Raw genomic sequence first — 16267 nt, 5'->3', positions numbered from 1 at the left:
TAAAAATTCCGTTTTGTTTTTTCCGTGGGAAATCAATTCGGGGGAAATAAAATAAAGGGCCCCGGCGGGGAAAACCACCAATCCGGGGGACCCCCCCCATGGGGCTAAATCCCGAATGTTGTTCGGTTCTCCCGGTGTGTCGAAACAACACACTTTCTCTGAGCTCTTCCCACCCACGGGGCCGAACACACGCCCTTGGCCTGGTTTCGGCTCTCGCGCTCGTTGCTCTGGCGCCGCCAGAGTGAACAGAGTGCACATGTTGTGGGATATGTACTACTCGCACCGAGACGCGGTCGTCCACTTCCACCTCACAACGCGGAACTGGCCGAACTCCACTGGCGCACAGAAACGGACGCCCCCCCCCCCACCCCCCCCTCTCCCTCCCCACGTCCTCCGCAAGATCTGTCACAGAGCGTACTCATCGGGCTGGCGGCGCAGCATATGCAACTCAATGTAGGGGCGCGGCGCGGCGCTGGGCGGCGCGCCGCCCGCCGCCGCCGCTTGCACTGGCCCATCGCCGTGCGTCACAAGAAGGGGCCACCGCGCGACAGCACGGCGATAGGGGAGTGGCCCTACTGCCGCCCTCGCCGCCGCGGCGAACCCCAAACGCGCGTGCTGCGCGCCCCTCCTCGCCGGTACGAGTGCCACGCAAACGGCCTGGTAGCCGCCGCAGCGGCTCAGCACTGGAATCTGAACGGAGCAGGACGGGACGCGGCGCGGCGGCGGACTCAGCGCTTCCGAAACAGCCCGCTTTTTCGCTTCTGGAAGTGTGGCGCGGGCGAAACCTCTTCCGCACCTCCGCCGCCAAACGCTCCGCCGCCGTACGAGGGCGGGTTCGCGCCGTCGCTGTGGGTCGAGGAGCCTGAGAAACGGCGCACGCCGCGCGGCTCAGAACGGGCGGCTGCGCACGGCCTCTCTCGCCCGCGGCCGCGTCGGGGGCGCCGGTGTTGTAGCTGCTGCTGTCGAACTTGCGCGAGGTGCCGCGCGAGAGCGAGAGCCGCTTGAGCGAAGAGGTCGGCACCTTGCCGCCGCCGCCGCCCTTGGCGAGCCTCTTTTGCAGCTTTTTGATGCCGAGGTTGATGATGTCCCGCGCCTGGTGATCTCGGGTGATCTCGGGTGATCTCGGGTGATCTCGGGTAATCTCGGCTAATCTCGTGCATGCAGGACGCGGCGTGCTCGGCGGCGGTGCCGCTATCGTCCATAATCTGAAGCGGCATGCGGGAGGTGTGGGGAGGTGTGGGGAGGTGTGGGGGAGGTGTGGGGGAGGTGTGGGGAGGTGTGGGGAGAGGTGGGCGAGGTGTGGGGAGGTGTGGGGAGGTGTGGGGAGGTGTGGGGAGAGGTGGGCGAGGTGTGGGCGAGGTGGGGAGAGATGGGGAGAGGGAGAGGGAGAGGGAGAGGGAGAGAGGGAGAGAGGGAGAGAGGGAGAGAGAGAGGGAGGGAGAGAGGGGGAGTCGCGCCTGCAGCAGCATCCGAAAGAGGCCCGCCTCGATGAGTCCGCTCTTGTACTATTCACAGTCCGTTGCTGTGAACAGCCTGGCCTTGGCCCTTGCCCGAGCCGGGAAGCCTACTACCACTACTGCTGCTGCTGCTGCTGCTGCTGCTGCTGCTGCTGCTGCTGCTACTACTGCTACTACTACTACTACTACTGCTACCACTACTACTACTGCTGCTGCTGCTGCTGCTGCTACTTTTTCTACTACTCCTACTCCTACTCCTACTCCTCCTCCTCCTCCTCCTACTACTACTACTACTGCTACTACCACTACTGCTGCTGCTGCTGCTGCTGCTGCTGCTGCTGCTGCTGCTGCTGCTGCTGCTGCTGCTACTTTTTCTACTCCTCCTCCTCCTACTCCTACTCCTACTCCTACTCCTACTCCCACTACTGCTACTACCACTGCTGCTGCTGCTGCTGCTACCTCTGGCGTCGCGTTGAAGGCGAGGAACTTGAGCGCGCGCGCCTGATCTCGGACAATCTCGGGGTGATCTCGCGCGGATCTCGCTCCATCAGCTCCGTCACGATGAAGAGCGCGCGCGCCGCCGCCAGCTTCTCGTCGCGGCTGCCCTCGCCCAGCTGCGCGAGGTAGTGGAAGGTGTCCTAAGGTAAGGTGAGGTCAGGTGCTTCTTCTCCATGAGGTCAGGTACATGCGAGGTGGTGGGGCAAGGGCCAGGCCCTCGCGACTCCACGTCTAGACGACAGGAGCCCCACGGCATTACAAGTGCAAGGCCCAGTGCGCGTGGGTGGTGGTGGTGGTGTGTGTGTGTGTGTGTGTGTGTGTGTGTGTGTGTGTGTGTGTGTGTGTGTGTGTGTGTGTGTGTGCGTGTGTGCGTGTGCGTGCGTGCGGTGTGGGGGAGAGGTCTCCTGCCGAGACAGCACGAGCGTCTTGTCCTCGTCCTCCTCCTTCTCCCCGGGCGCGATCTGCGTCTGCGGCGGAGCAGGGGGAGGAGGGGTGGCGCGTCACGCAGCTGGACGGCGTTGATGCAGCGTGTACGCTTGGGGTGGTGCCCCGGTGCCTCGTTGTGTCTAAGAGGGAGGGCGGTGGGGAGGAGGGAGGGCGGTGGGGAGGAGGGAGGGCGGTGGGGAGGAGGGAGGTGGCGGGGAGGAGGGAGGCAGCAGAGAGAGAGAGGGCTGTGGTTGTGAGAAGGGGATCGGAACGGCAGCGGGGGGGGGGGCGGGGGCGGGGGCCATGACAGAGGCGGCGAGGAGCGGCGGCGGGTCGGAGCCAGGCGGCGGCGGGCGAGTGAGGGGGAGACAGAGAAGAGAGTGGGGGGAGAGACGACAGAGAGAGCAGGCAGCCGGCAGGCGCGCCTCAATCTCGCCCACTGTGAGCGACTCTCGGGTAATCTCGGGTAATCTCGGGTAATCTCGGGTAATCTCGGTGCCTCAATCTCGCCCACTGTGAGCGACTCCTCTGGCTGCGCCGCGTCGGGGTCGAGCGCGCCGAGCAGGCTGTCGCTGCCGCCGGCCGCGTCGTCGGACGGCCCGCCGAAGAACGGGTTGTCCACCGGCGCGGCTGGCGCGGCCGGCGCAAACGGGTTGTCCGCAATCGGCGCCGCGCTCGCGCCCCGAAATCCGTTGGGGGGCGGGGAGAAGGGATCGGGCGCGGCCGGCGGCGGGGAGAACGGGTCGGCCGGCGCCGGCGCCGGCGGCGGGGAGAACGGGTCCGCCGCGGCTGCTGGCTGAGTAAACGGGTTTGGCTGCGCCGCGGGCTGCGCCGGCGCGAACGGGTTCTGCTGCACTGCAGGCTGCGCGCTCCGGTAGCGCGGCGCAGCGGGAGGTGGGCCCTCGAACATCGAGAGGTCAACCTTTCCGGGCTGGCTCATTTTCTGGGCCTCAGCTCCAGGGGGCCTGAACCGCCGCAGAAGCCGATCGCCCGGCAAGTGCTCCAAGTGCTCCGGCACTGCTAAAAGAATTCTGTGGTTGTTCCTCCCGGTATCCCGCCATATCACCGTCTGTTTTCTTTCTTTCTTTCCGCCATATCCCGATGTCACGATGCATCCGAAGGGGACCCCAGCGCCGGCATCATCCGTCCGTAGAGGCACGAGTGTTCGAAGAGAGAGTGGACCTGAGCAACAACATGACCTGTAGGCAAATGATCGGAGTGGGAGTCAGAAATGTGGTCCTTGCGCGAGGGGAGCTCAATAGACTCGAGGGGCCACGAGGTCCCAGGATACGCCGCGAGGAGGACGGAGTTGCGCCGAAAGGCGAAAGAAGCCGCGAGAACAAGGGACCGGCAGGCGGCGGCGTCACAGGACGAGGCAGAAGAGAACGACACTCCACGGTGCCAAGGGCACAAACAAGGGCACAACTCAAACAACAGACGACAGGAAGTGACATGCGAGGCTAGAGCAGGCTTGCTCTACCTCCAGCAATCTCTCCGGCCGGCGAGGCACGGACGAGACCGTGTGTGGGGTCTAAGTGAGGTGTCTATGGACGCTCTCCTCACGGGCTAGCTGCCTGCGGCTAGCCCTAATCTCGCACTCACGGGCAGTGACAATTCAATGGGTGAGTGTTTGCGAGCAGAGGCGCGTGGGCTAAATCTAGGCCGCACGTCGTGGCACTATGACGAAGTTAGACGTGCGGCCGCAGCGCGCCCGCCGCAGGCTCGGCGGTGCGCGCGTGTTAGCGAGCAAGTTGCGGGTGGAGCCATGCCCGACTTTTCGAAGGTGAGGCCTCTGCGACGAGTGCCAGCCGCGCTGCGGAGCCACACCCTTCGAGCCGCGTCCCGTCGGCACAAAGCCCGCGGCGCGCCGCGTTTTCTTCTCCCGATTGAAGTGCCCGATTCTACCCATCGAGGTGCTACATAGAGGTCTGCTGGAATCCACCTTCAAGAGCTTCCCCGCGCAACACGCCCCCAGCTGCGTCGCCGCACAATCAGCCTGGCGACACAGCCGTACCGTTCGGCTGCGGCTAGCTCGCTCGGGGCGGCTCGCAGACACGCCGGCGCGCTGGCGGCGTCTGCGGGCCGCGCTGAGCTCGCTGTGCCGCGCCTGTGCCTCTCTGCTCCGCCGACGCCGCGCCGCGCGCGCTGTCCGCCCGCGTGATCGGTCCGGCCGACCGCCCCTGCCCCTGCCAAACAGGTCCACATGGCTCGCCTCGTGCTGCTCCTCGGCTTTCTCGCCGCCGCGTCTGCGCTCGTCGCGCCGCTGCCTGCACCTGCGATGCAGTCGCGGCTCGCGGTGTCGCGCGTCGCGCCCGCGCCGATGATGGCGGAGCCTGAGGGGAAGTCGATTGTCATCGGCGCTGCGGCCGCCGGCGGCATCATCGGCGTCTACCTCTTCCACGAGCTCTCGACGGTGCGGGACGCTTCCGAGACACTTCCCCACGCCGCCACGCGTCCGCCGCACCGCCGGCGCGCTGCTCGCAACGACGGCTCTGGCTCCGATCCATCCGCACCGCGCCGCACCACGCCCACGCCCACGCCACGCCCTCGTCATGCTGTGGCATTTGGGACCACAAATCCTATCGCCGCCGCCACCGCCGCCGCCGCCACCGCCGCCGCCGCCACCGCCGCCGCCGCCACCGCCGCCACCGCCGCCACCGCGCCGCCAGCCGCCCGTGACCCCCGCCCCGGTCGCCCATACCCACCGTCGCCTCGCCTCCGTAGGGCGTGCTGCTCGCCGTCGCTCTCGCCTACGGTGCGACTCTGTCGAACAAATTCGGTGGGCCGCCCTCCTCCCTCCTTCTCGCTGGCCGCTGGCTGCCCTCGTCCCTCGCCACCCCGCCCCTCCCCTCGTCCCTCGGGGCCCCTCCCCGCGTCCGCCATCGCCCCCTCCGGCGTCTCCCCCGCGTTCGGCCTCTCCCCCCGGCTCGGCCTGCCTCCACCAACTCCGCCTGCCTCCACCTTCCCCGCGGCCAGGCGAGATCAGCAAGTCGACGGGCACCGTCGCGGCCAAGGCCTACTCCAAAACGCTGGAGCTCAACGAGCAGTACGACCTCGTGCCCAAGGCGAAGACCGCGCTCGACACCGCCTCCACCGCCGCTGCCAACCTCGACAAGAACTACGGCATCACCGCCAAGATCGACGACCAGCTCAAGATCTCGCAGGCGATCGACAAGGCCACCGCCAAGGTGAGACCCCGCAAGTCTCCTCTCCTCGCCTCTCCTCTCCTCTCCTCACCTCTCCTCGCCTCACCTCTCCTCGCCTCACCTCTCCTCGCCTCGCCTCGCCTCTCTTCGACGCCGAGCACACACCCGTGTGGTTTCCAACCCCGAGCTCCCCGCCCGTACTGAAGGTGGACGAGGTCAAGTCCTCCGTCTCTGACAAGCTCACCGACCTCAAGGCCAAGTCCGAGACGGCCTAAACGCCCCCCCTCTCTTCCCGTCCCCCCTCGTCGTGCATGCCGCAGTAGACCGAGCAGCATTGTCCCAAGCGCCGCGCCCCTCGCTGCGCTGCGCGGGGTCGCCCCCGCGTCGCGGCGGGGCCCGGGGTGCTCTGTGCCGTGTCCTTAGCGCGCCACTCAGCGCACGCCCGGCCCGTCTTCCGCCTGATAGGACGAGTAGTGCCCCCCCGCTCTGCTGTCTGAGCTTTAGCGGCGGGGGCGAGTCGCGCGCGCTTTGGACATGTGTTTCAGTGTTTCCCTGTGGTGTGCGTGTCGTTCGTTACGGCTCTATACAATAAATAAATAAATATCTTTACTTCCAACACCCGGACGTTCCAGGGTGATGGAAGGTTCGACGCACCCCCGGACTGGGCACAGAGAGATCCCAGGGCACGCTCCTGGGCTGTCCTCCTGTCCACCCCGCCCCCACTTGCCCTGTGACTGCACAGGATAGCGTGCCCAGACGAACGGCGACACATTCTCGAGGGGCCAGCCGCTGGAAGGGGCAAGCCAGCGGCACGAGGGCTTCAGCCACACAGCTACCAAGGGAACGCGACCCACACAAAGCACCAAAGTTACGGCTCTAGGCATACCCCCCGGCGCGCAGTGTTACGGCTCTCGATAACTATACAACACCGACAGTGCTGGGTCGCCACCGAGCACCGTCCTACGGGCCCGCCGGTGACACTCTTCACATTTCAGAGCCCCACAGCCGGCGCTGCCGTCACCGGGAGCGGCGGCGGTGAGCGGAGGGCGGACGATCCTCGATCGGGTGGCGAGGCGGAGGCACGTGTCGAGGGGCAAAACAGCGTGCGCGCGCGCCGCGGGCGCGGCGGCTGGCGGCTGGCGGCTGGCGGCTGGCGGCTGGCGGCTGGCGGCTGGCGGCTGGCGGCTGGCGGCTGTTGGAGCATTGGCGCATCCGCGCACGCGTGCGCGCGCTCCGCGTCGCTCCGCGAAGGATGCGACGAGCGGGATTCGAACCGGCGACCCATAACAGCGCCGGTCCGAACGGTGCTCCACCGTGCCACAAGAGCCATGCAGTCTTGTGCGCTCTGGAGAGGCAGCTCATGATATATGACTGCTTTTATCCGCGGGCTCGAGGGCGCTGCGGAGGCGGGCGGCGGCGGCAGAGGGAGCTGCAGCAGCGCACGGGCGGGCGGCGGCGCGCGGGCGGCGGCGGCGGCGCGGCGGCGCTGGAGCTCCTCTGCTGCTGCTGCTGCTGCTGCTACACACACACACACGTATTCCGTAGTATTGGTCACGACACCCCACGCCACCACACTGCAAGACCGGCGGCGCGGCGCGGCGGCGGGCGACGCAGGGCGGGGCGGTGTGACCACCTGCACTGACCTGGTCTCTGGCCATTGAAGCGGTGCAGTGGTCGCGCCGCCCATGTCCCGACCAGCACCCCGACCGGCAACGACGGAGAATCCACTCCGTGCCGGCGGCTCCGTCGGTGGCGGCGCCGATCGGATCGCGTCGCGCCGGCCGGGGTGGTGACTGAGCGGGCAATGGCTCCGCTGGCCGGCGCGGGGTCGCGCCAGCGGGGAACAGGTACAAGTCAGGCGGCATCGACGATGAACGGTCACGAAACCCACCCCACCACACTGAAAGACCACCGGTCAGTTGACGACACACTCCCAGACGCCCGCCGATGAAGCCGGGAGGATGTATGGAGGAATGGTAAGGACCTCTCCGGATTGGTTGAGCCCCGGCATCGATGGCGGGAAGAGGGAGGATCCCCGCCCCCATCCCTCAGTTCAATCCCGAGAGGAGAGGCAGAGCCTCTGGCGCGGGGAGACCCCCCGTAAGCTCTCAAGGCCGCCCCCCCCCCCCCTCTCAGTTCAGATCACAAGCGGCGGCGGCGCGCGCACACACACAAAGACGTTGCCCCCTCACACCCCGCACCGCACATCACACACCCCTCGTGGCCGTTCTTCAGTCTGCGGCCATGGGCGGCCAGCGCGAGCGGAGAACGGCGGCCGAGATCGCGCTGATTTGGCAGGAAAAGCCGTGGCGTTGGAGTGCAGTCATCAGCCCCACATCGACTCACATCGAAGAAGTTCCGTAGAAGAATTCTTAAAATACAAGCCTCTCTCACAGCACACTGGCACGACAAGGGCGCAAAGAAGAATAACGCCGCGACTTGTTCAGAAGGTCTGCGGATATGTTTATGGCGCCAGCATCGTCGCCGCCCCCACCGCCGCCATCACAGCGGTGGCCGTCACTCGTCCTGCCGCCGGCTGGACCCTCTCTCGACTGGCGGCTGAAGATCGGTGTGCTGGGCGGTTCCATCAGCTGGGGCGCAACACTCAAGAAGAATCGCGTTGCGGAGCGATACTCCACACTTCTAGCACGGGAGCTCAACGCCACAGTCATAAATAGAGCGGTACCATCGACCGGTGTGAGCACGCCATCGCTTTGTCTTGAGATGGTGATGCCGCAATGGCGCTCACTCGATGTGGTGGTGATTGAGTACAATTTCAACGACGCTCTCTCATCGACGCCCATTGCCACCGCCGGTGGAGTTGGGCTTTCGGCGTTGGAGTCTATGGAGCGGCTGCTTCGCGTGCTTCTGTCGCAGCACGAGCGGCGACACCCGCCACTCGTCATCGTGCTCGCGGTATGCGAGCACCAAGGTCGTTGCGAGACTTTGTTCCGGGACGTGACGAGCTACTACATGCCGACTGGCTGTGTTGTTGGGCGCTCCATCTGGGGCATGCACCCCATTCAGGGACACCCTTTCTTCAACCACTCGATGCCCGGCCATTGGCACCCGACCCCCTGGGGACATGCCGCTCTTGCCACGCTGCTTGCTCGCACGATACGCAGCTTGAGGCCAAGATGGACGTCAGGCAGCATGCCTGAGCCGAGGGTTCCTCCGCATCTGCCGCCGCTTCGTTGGCAGTCGTCTCGATCAGCAGTCAAGGGTGATCTGGCGTGGAAATGCCTCGCCTGCAGCTATTCGGATCAGACGTGCCCTGGGCTGAAGCCCGCAGAAGCCATTGGATTCATGCTGCATACAGTCACAAGCAACGAAGGCCGGGGGCACGCCAAGCCAGGATGGCGCGCTGTGGCAGACGGCAGCAGCCTAGTCGTGGCTCTGGGCGCTGCCAAAGTGCCACGGATGATAGTCCTCGAGGCGCTCTGCTCCTATGAGAACGTGGGGAGTGCTGTTGCGCGCCTTGAGGCTGCGCGATCTAGTGGAGGGGGAGATGGCGAGACGACCCCCGACCGACCCCCCTTCATCAGACAGCACAACGCGACGCGCTTTACCGCCGCGACTACTCGGGTCGATTTCCGCTGGAACGCGAGCTCGTCGCAGCACTGTCTCCGCTTCATTGGGCGCGCCCCTTCGCACGATGAGGTGTGGCTCCACCTGAATGTCACATCCAAGGAGGGAGGCACGCGTGGTGCAAATCAAGTAAAAGTCTATGGCGTGTTGGTGCAAGAAGAAATCAAGTAAACGTCTCCAAGCTCGACCGAACCTCTCGTTGAAGCGATCGGCGAGGCGACGCCACTCTCGTCCCATCCCCTCGCCATGGTCAAAACTGTGGCAGCCGGGTCCGCCGCCACTCTCGCCGTCGAAGTGAGGCACAGAGGCCTGCCACAGGTAGCGTTCGAGGTTTGCTGGCCAGATGCTCAGCCACGGGGCCGTCGCATCAAAGCTGTGCTGCCAAGCGCCGAGACAGGCCTTGGATGCAAGGCGCCAACTCGCATACACCTGCAAGTCGTGTGTGCGCAAAATGGCCTCGCCGACGAGCAGCCAGCAGTCCTCGTTGGAGGTGAGCGCGTCGGCCGCGGCCGTCAGCTGCGAGACGCGACTCGCGGCGCAGCTCGCGGCGGCGACGCTGCGCGTTCGGGGCGTCGGACTAGACATTGTAGGAATTTCGGCGGTTTTCTACTCGCTTAGTGTGGGTAAACGAAAAAAGTAGACGCGTCCACGTACGGCTTAGTGAGTGGTTGGGGTGGCCTCAGGCATCCCCAAGGGAGCGTGGGAGCCTCTGCGGTGCCACATAAGCAGCTTAGTGATTGTCGAGACTTTAAGGGATCGTTTGAAGAAACGCAAGAAGAAGACAAACGGTACTATGGTCACCAGTAAACGAAAAATCGACTTTGAGGGATCATATCTCAAAAGGCTGGGTGAGAGCATAGCATTCTCACAGAGAACTGTGGCCGCCAGCGACTGAGCCAGTCTCGCTGGCGGACGGAGGAGAACACAACGAAGGGCCGTCCGAAACACAATCACTAAGAAGGGACGTACGGACGTCCATCACTGGGATGAGATCGGGAGATCTGGCTGCCTCGAATATCTCCCGATTCCACAGCCGCCCACAGGAGCGCCGCCTCAACACGGGGTCTCGGCTCTATCGAGCCATGCTAGCTCCAGCCGCAGCCCCACCCGGCCGCCCGAGGGTGTTCCCGCATGCAGAGAAGACCAATCCTGGGGGAAGTAACCTTATTGTTGCATATTAGGCCGCATAAGGTCAAACTTGACCCCACAAGCATCAAGAACCCGATGCTCCGGCTCGACTGTGCCGGCACACTGCCTCCTCGCGCACGCTGCTAAAGCCGTAGCAGGCCGTTGCGGCCCGTGGTGCACCAGAGAGAGAGGTCGACGCGTTGCCCCCGCCGGCGACCCCGCGCATTGCTTCACGAAAGCCATCATACGGGACGTCGTTGACAGGACGTTCGGCCTCGAGATTGATCGTCACAAAGATGGCCGTGATCATGTCCAACATGAAACAAAGTTCGCTAAGCGCACTCGCAACTTTGCGCCCACTCGCTCGCTTGCCTATAACGTTCAAGGCATCCTCCATCTTCTCGGCGTACACTTGCAGGGGAGCCGCGCCTGTGTCGTCCGCGTCTTCGTAGATCCGCGCATAGCCCTCCGAGAGACCCTGCGAGAGCCTCGCGAGCGGGCGCAGAAGGAGCTCGCCGTGACACGATGCCGGGCGGTGGTGGTGCTCTGGCGACTGTGCACAGTGGGCAAAGTCAGGCTGCAACAGCGCAGCACGATGGTAGATGCCCTGCTGCAGCCTGGCCTGACATGCACAGGGCGAACAGAGGCGGTACTATCGTCTGGCGCTCGTCACCGAATCTGGGCGAACTTCGACCGCCGCCACAGCTCACCACGAGCACGCAGCGACAAAATGTTGACTGTATGGAAGTTGAGGCTGGGCGAGAGGAAGAGGCTGCCGTGCGAGCCGGCAACTGGCTCGCTCGTCGTGGACGGCCGCCGGCGTCTTGTCGGCTTTCAACCGCTTTCTCTCTATAGGGAGGGTGGTACTTTTCGTGAAACTGAAACGCGGAACGCGATCTGTCTCGCGTTCCTCAACGCTTGCGATTCAGCTGTCGCGTCGCTGGATGATCTTGCTCAGCTCGCCGAGCTCGACCTGAACGCTCAGCGGCGCGACCGCTGAATCGCAGCCGTTTCGTGCTGCACGCATGCATCGTTGCAGTTTCAGATTACTTCCCCCCCTCCCTAGTACCGTATACGGTACTTTCGTTTACCCACACTAAGCGAGTATCGCAATCACCCGCCGCCGTCCCGCCGGTCCCGCAGCTCGCGCGAATCTCCCTCTTTACCCACCTGGAAAAAACAATATAGGGAATTCGTATGTGGCTCTTACGTACATTCCCGGAGGAGGACTGCTGACAGGGTTTGTTTGCGATGAGGGAGTGACCCGAAGGGTTTCTCGGGGTGATTTGAGCCGTTCATGCCGTTTTCACGGCAAACCATCGACTGTTGCCGCACGAACGATGCACTTGGAGCACTTGGAGTGCAGTCATTAGCCTCACATCCAGGGCCGGGGAGCTGAGAAGCGCACCCAGCGGGCCGGATGATCGGGATCGGGCTACGGGCTAGAGAGCCCTGACCCCTAGGGGGGGGTGCGCGTTCGCAGGAAGAGGGCCATAAAGTAAACACAGGTCTCCGAGGGTTAGCCCCGCGTACCGGGTTTCCCCTTAACTGCAGGACGCCCCCTCTACTCGGAGCTAATGAACACTACGCTGCACGCCCCACACCACCCCTCTACACTCACTTGCGTAGACGTTCGAGTAGACCCCACAGTACACACCCTCACACCGCTCACCCACGCGCACCGAGCCTTGTTCTTTGAACGCCGTAAATCTCCTGGCTTTCTAGACGTGGAGTCGCGAGGGACTAGCCCGGCCCTTGGTTGCCCCACCACCTCGCGTGTGTGGAGACGTGGACCTCACCTGACCTCAGGTGCTGCTTGGGCCAGGTACCAATTTTGTCGAATTTATTTCAAAATCTACAGGCGCGGAGCGCCTGCGAAAATTTTGAAGAAATTTGCAGTCGGGCCTGATTTTCATCAAGATCTTTCACATTTAAGGTGTGGAGTTGGGGGGTGGGTTAGGTTAGGGTTATTAGGGTTAGAGGGTTAGGGTTAGGGTACGGGTTAGGGTTAGGGTTAGGGTTAGTCCTCTTGTGTTTGTATGCCAGCGTTGCAGAGTTCTGCGCTGGGATCTGGCCCCAGCCGGACGAGTAAGACTCAGCACCGCACGCTGACCCCACCAAATGCCGCCTCAGGGCGCCAGGCCGCCAGCCACCTCTTACACGCGGCCGGCGCCCTCTCGCGGCAAAAGGGTCGAGCGAGCGGGCAGAGTCGCGATGTCTGCGCACCCGCGTGCTGATGGGCGGCACACGCAGCGGAGAGAGGCCCTGTCGCGCCGCCAGTAGCGTTCCGCACTCCCCACGCCACCAATTGCCGCCTCAGGGCGCCAGCCACCTCTTACACACGCGGCCGGCGCCCTCTCGCGGCAAAAGGGTCGAGCGAGCCTAGGAGCGAGCGGGCAGAGTCGCGATGTCTGCGCACCCGCGTGCTGACGGGCGGCACACGCAGCGGAGAGAGGCCCTGTCGCGCCGCCAGTAGCGTTCTCCGCAAAACTCCCCACGCCACCAATTGCCGCCTCAGGGCGCCAGCCACCTCTTAGACGCGGCCGGCGCCCTCTCGCGGCAAAAGGGTCGAGCGAGCGGGCAGAGTCGCGATGTCCCTGCGCACCTGGGTGTTCGCCGCCTATATGCTCTATCCTGTGCCAAGACGGACACGTTTTGACAATCAAAATCTACCTCAAAATTTGCGGCCGCCCCTCGAAATTTGCTGATCAAAATTTGCGGTGGCCCGGATCGAAACCTGTACTTTGGCCAAGGTGCTGCACGTCGGGGACGACCTCGAGAAGGACTACCTTGCGGCCAGGGCGGTCGGCATGCACGCGCTCCTCTTTGACCCGGACGGAAAGGCGGCACACGCGGCGGCGGAGCGGGGCGTGCCTGCGAGCGACGTGATTCGCTCGCTCGCCGAGGTCCCTTCGCGGATCGACGAGCTGCTGGGCGCAGCTGTGTAGGAGAGGGAGATCGAGGTTGTAGCGGGCACGTTGTGGAGACATTATGCACGCAAAAAAACAACCGTGTGTGCAACTTTCCAGAGTTTTTCTTTTTGTGCCAGCTGAACACAGAGGCGGCCTTGAGGAGGTCCGTCTTCCCTCCTCATTCGTGACCATGTTCCACCTCATCGCCGCTTCGACGATGACCGCCTACGAGATTGGCCACGACAAGTGGATCCAGGTCCTCGGTGGCTGCCCAGGCCCTTCGCCGATCCCGAAGACGCTGAAGTCGAAGCTCATGGGCACGATGCAGGGCAATGAGTGCGAGGCACTCGTGCTGGCGTACCAGCGAACCGGAGACTGTGGCGAGGTCTTCTCGGTACGAGAGACATTCGCCTTTGGCGCGACTGCTCCAAACGGGGCTGTGTGCGCGTGCTGCCCAGCGTCAGAAGGCATGCTCGGCGGGGTTGGAGAGATGCTCCACGGCGAGCTCACCCTTACGGACAAGCGCGGCTGGAACGTGTACCGCACGGGATCGAACGGTGGCAGCGCTGACGGCGACGGCGGCAGCTGGGGGCAGGATGATACCGGCGGCGGCGGCTGGGGCCAGGCCACCGGCGGCGGCGGCGCTGGTTGGGGCCAGGATGAGGCTGGCGGTTACGGTGATCAGGCTGCTGACACGTACTCCGGCCAAGGCTCGTCCAGCGATGGATGGGGTGCCGCTGAAGGTGGTGATGGCTGGGAGTCACCGGCACCGGCGCCGGTTGCAAACGGCGGCGGCTGGGGTGGAAACGCCGCCGCTGGACAGGGCTCAAACGGTGGCTGGGGCAGTGCTGGAAACGATGACCCTTGGGGCCGGCTCTGATGCATGCCTATCTGGCGCATGATGGCGTTCACTGTCAAGCGCGTCTACTAACCGCGCCGCAATGGCGGGTGGTCCGCCGGTCAGGGGCCGTGCCAGTAGGTGTTCGGGCGAGCCGCCGCCTAAGGGGTTGCTGATGTGGTTTTCTGGAAGCTTTGAATGCGCTCACACGCATTTTTGTAATATGAAGAGAGAGACTGCGCCACAGCACGACGCGCGCACAATATTCTTAACACGTGCACACTCACTTCAACCTCGGGTTCCTCGCAGCCCGATGGAGGCCGAATGAAGCACTTGCTGAAATCAGCGCGGAACGGCGAACGGGTGGAAGGAGCGACATTGGTTGAGCGACAGGCTGGCATCGCCGCCTAAGCGACTCCCGCGAGGGCGGCGAGGCACTTAGCTCGTGAGTACTAGTCACACACACCACTTGCTCCTTCTTTAAAAAGAATTTACAGCCAAGTCCCTGAAAAAGAATTTTACGTTCTGCGCCCCGCGAGCCGCCCCGTCCTTCCTGCTCGGTGGCCCGCGTGAGCTCGCGAAGGCCAGGAGTCTGGCTATCGTGTATCATGGCCGCCTCCAGCAGTGCACGGCACATCGTGATGCGCGTGGACAAGTGCGGTATGTGTGCTGGAGACGCTGCAAACATTGTGGGCGAGAGCGGCGGCAGTTCGACACAGTGGAAGCTGGACAATGGCCGCTCCGTCCAGAAGAACCAAGAAGGTCAGGTGTGGACTATGCACTATGGACAGGTGGTTTCCACGCGCGCCGGGCTGCCACACCTCTCCTTGCCCACTGCCAAACGGGCCGCAAAGGCGAGTACGCAGGGGCTGACGCGCAAGCAGCAGGCGCAGCTGCACTCGGCGATCGAGGCGGTGGTCGGCGGCGCCCAGCCGACCAAGAAGCAGGCCAAGGCGCTGCGGCTCGCAAAAAGCAAGCAAGCCAAGGCAAACAACAAGCAAGCCAAGGCAAACAACAAGCAAGCCAAGGCAAACAACAAGCAAGCCAAGGCCAACAACAAGCAATCCAAGGCGCGGCGGCTCGCTGAGGCTGCGGAGCGTGCCGCGCCGTCGGAGCGTGCAGCGCCGTCAGTGGCCAGCGGGGCGGCGCTGCTGCAGCCCGCGGCTGCGATAGCAGCTGCGAACGCGGCGCCCGAGCTCACTGCCGAGAACCGCGGGTTCCGCATGCTGGCGCGTATGGGGTGGCGGCCGGGTGGCGGCGTCGGCAGGGAGGCGGAGAGCGCGCGCACGCACGGCATTCAGATTGCGATGCAAGCGCACCGGTGCGGCCTGGGCAACGCGACGGGCCGCGCCGCTCAGGGAAAGAAGCGTCCCCGGCCACTCTCGCCGCCGCCGCCACAGCTGCCGCCGCCGCCGACATGGGGCGGCGTATGGGACGGGTACCAGCCAGCTGGGTACCAGCTGCAGCCGTTTCATCGGGGCGAGCCGGAGGCGGAAGCCGCGAGGGAGGACTATGCGATACGCTTCCGGCGCGCCGGCGCGCGGCCCGTGCCGACGGCGGCGGCGGCGGCAGTACCGGCGGCGGCGGCAGCACCACCGGCGGCGGCAGCACCACCTCCAGCAGCAGCAGCGCCGTCTGGGTTCAGCGCCTCGGACTTCCTCGGCAGCTTCGACTTTCTCAGCGCCGCGGCGGCGGGCCTCCATCCCCCTCCCGCCGCGCCCGACCCCACGCCCACCGAGGTTGCCGGCAGCCGAGGGTGAAGGAAGTGACCGACGCGTGACACGCGAATGACTCAAAAGGCTTGTACTTTTGAGTTGTGATGAACAAAAGAGGCCCGCGAGGTGGATGCTAGCATGAGCCCGATCCGCCGCAGTGCTCTTGCGTTACGGCGGTAGTGATCTGATCACCCATATGCCACGTTCGGTCTTCGGATCGCTTCTCATCGCAAACCCCAAAGCAGTCCTCCTCCGGGAATGTAAGAGCTAAATAACTGAAAGAAAGTCTCTCTCCCCCCATCTCTCGCCCGCCAACAATCAATATCTGGTAGATGGGAGATTTGCTCCGCCAGCAAGCTTAGCACTCGGCTTCCTACGCAAGACTTGTAGCTGGTTGCAGCCCGACGAAACGGCGGGCACCGCATGGCGCGTGAAAGTCGAGCGCAGAGACGTCCGAGGCAGGAAAAAATAAATTCGCTGCTACAGCGCGCGCTTGGGTGAGCATCGGCGGGCGCATCGGTGCATCGGCGGGGCGCCTGGGTGATTCGCGCGCCCCTCC

At 64.5% G+C, this 16267-nt stretch overlaps 4 protein-coding genes across 4 annotated transcripts in view; 3 read left to right on the top strand and 1 right to left on the bottom strand.

Annotated features, from left to right (window-relative positions):
• The window catches only part of EMIHUDRAFT_458082 (hypothetical protein), a gene marked incomplete at its 5' end in the record, with an annotated part of 4199 nt that extends 878 nt beyond the window's left edge, over positions 1–3321 (bottom strand). The window contains 6 exons of the mRNA XM_005775640.1: positions 134–862; positions 910–1093; positions 2018–2095; positions 2375–2422; positions 2896–3055; positions 3188–3321. Coding sequence (XP_005775697.1) covers positions 729–862; positions 910–1093; positions 2018–2095; positions 2375–2422; positions 2896–3055; positions 3188–3321 — 738 coding nt within the window. The 3' untranslated portion in view covers positions 134–728. The remainder of the gene's footprint in view (positions 1–133; positions 863–909; positions 1094–2017; positions 2096–2374; positions 2423–2895; positions 3056–3187) is intronic.
• Positions 3322–4576: 1255 nt separating this feature from the next.
• On the top strand, positions 4577–6130 carry EMIHUDRAFT_458081 (hypothetical protein). The gene is made up of 4 exons (XM_005775639.1): positions 4577–4794; positions 5106–5160; positions 5358–5569; positions 5731–6130. The coding sequence occupies exons 1-4, from the start codon at positions 4585–4587 to the stop codon at positions 5800–5802; spliced, it is 549 nt and encodes a 182-aa protein (XP_005775696.1). The 5' UTR covers positions 4577–4584; the 3' UTR covers positions 5803–6130.
• A 6704-nt stretch (positions 6131–12834) lies between these two features.
• EMIHUDRAFT_239891 (hypothetical protein) lies at positions 12835–13191 on the top strand (the record flags this gene model as incomplete). Its single annotated transcript, XM_005775638.1, has 2 exons — positions 12835–12879; positions 12997–13191. 2 exons carry the CDS (start codon positions 12835–12837, stop codon positions 13189–13191), a joined length of 240 nt encoding a protein of 79 aa, XP_005775695.1.
• Positions 13192–14601: 1410 nt separating this feature from the next.
• Positions 14602–15753, top strand: EMIHUDRAFT_239889 (hypothetical protein; the record flags this gene model as incomplete). Its single annotated transcript, XM_005775637.1, has 4 exons — positions 14602–14784; positions 14860–14910; positions 15082–15314; positions 15639–15753. 4 exons carry the CDS (start codon positions 14602–14604, stop codon positions 15751–15753), a joined length of 582 nt encoding a protein of 193 aa, XP_005775694.1.
• Between the last annotated feature and the right edge of the window lie 514 nt (positions 15754–16267).

This window comes from Emiliania huxleyi (genome assembly GCF_000372725.1).
Source record: "Emiliania huxleyi CCMP1516 unplaced genomic scaffold EMIHUscaffold_298, whole genome shotgun sequence".
Taxonomy (NCBI): Eukaryota; Haptophyta; order Isochrysidales; family Noelaerhabdaceae; genus Emiliania; species Emiliania huxleyi.
The sequence above is the reverse complement of the archived record's forward strand: the minus strand, read 5'-3'. Positions and strand labels throughout refer to the sequence as shown.

Coding starts and splice junctions, on each gene's coding strand:
- EMIHUDRAFT_458081 (XM_005775639.1), top strand. CDS start 4,585: ATGGCTCGCCTCGTGCTGCTCCTCGGCTTTCTCGCCGCCGCGTCTGCG. Junction 4,795..5,105: donor TCTTCCACGAGCTCTCGACG/GTGCGGGACGCT, acceptor TCGCCTCCGTAG/GGCGTGCTGCTCGCCGTCGC. Junction 5,161..5,357: donor GACTCTGTCGAACAAATTCG/GTGGGCCGCCCT, acceptor CCCCGCGGCCAG/GCGAGATCAGCAAGTCGACG.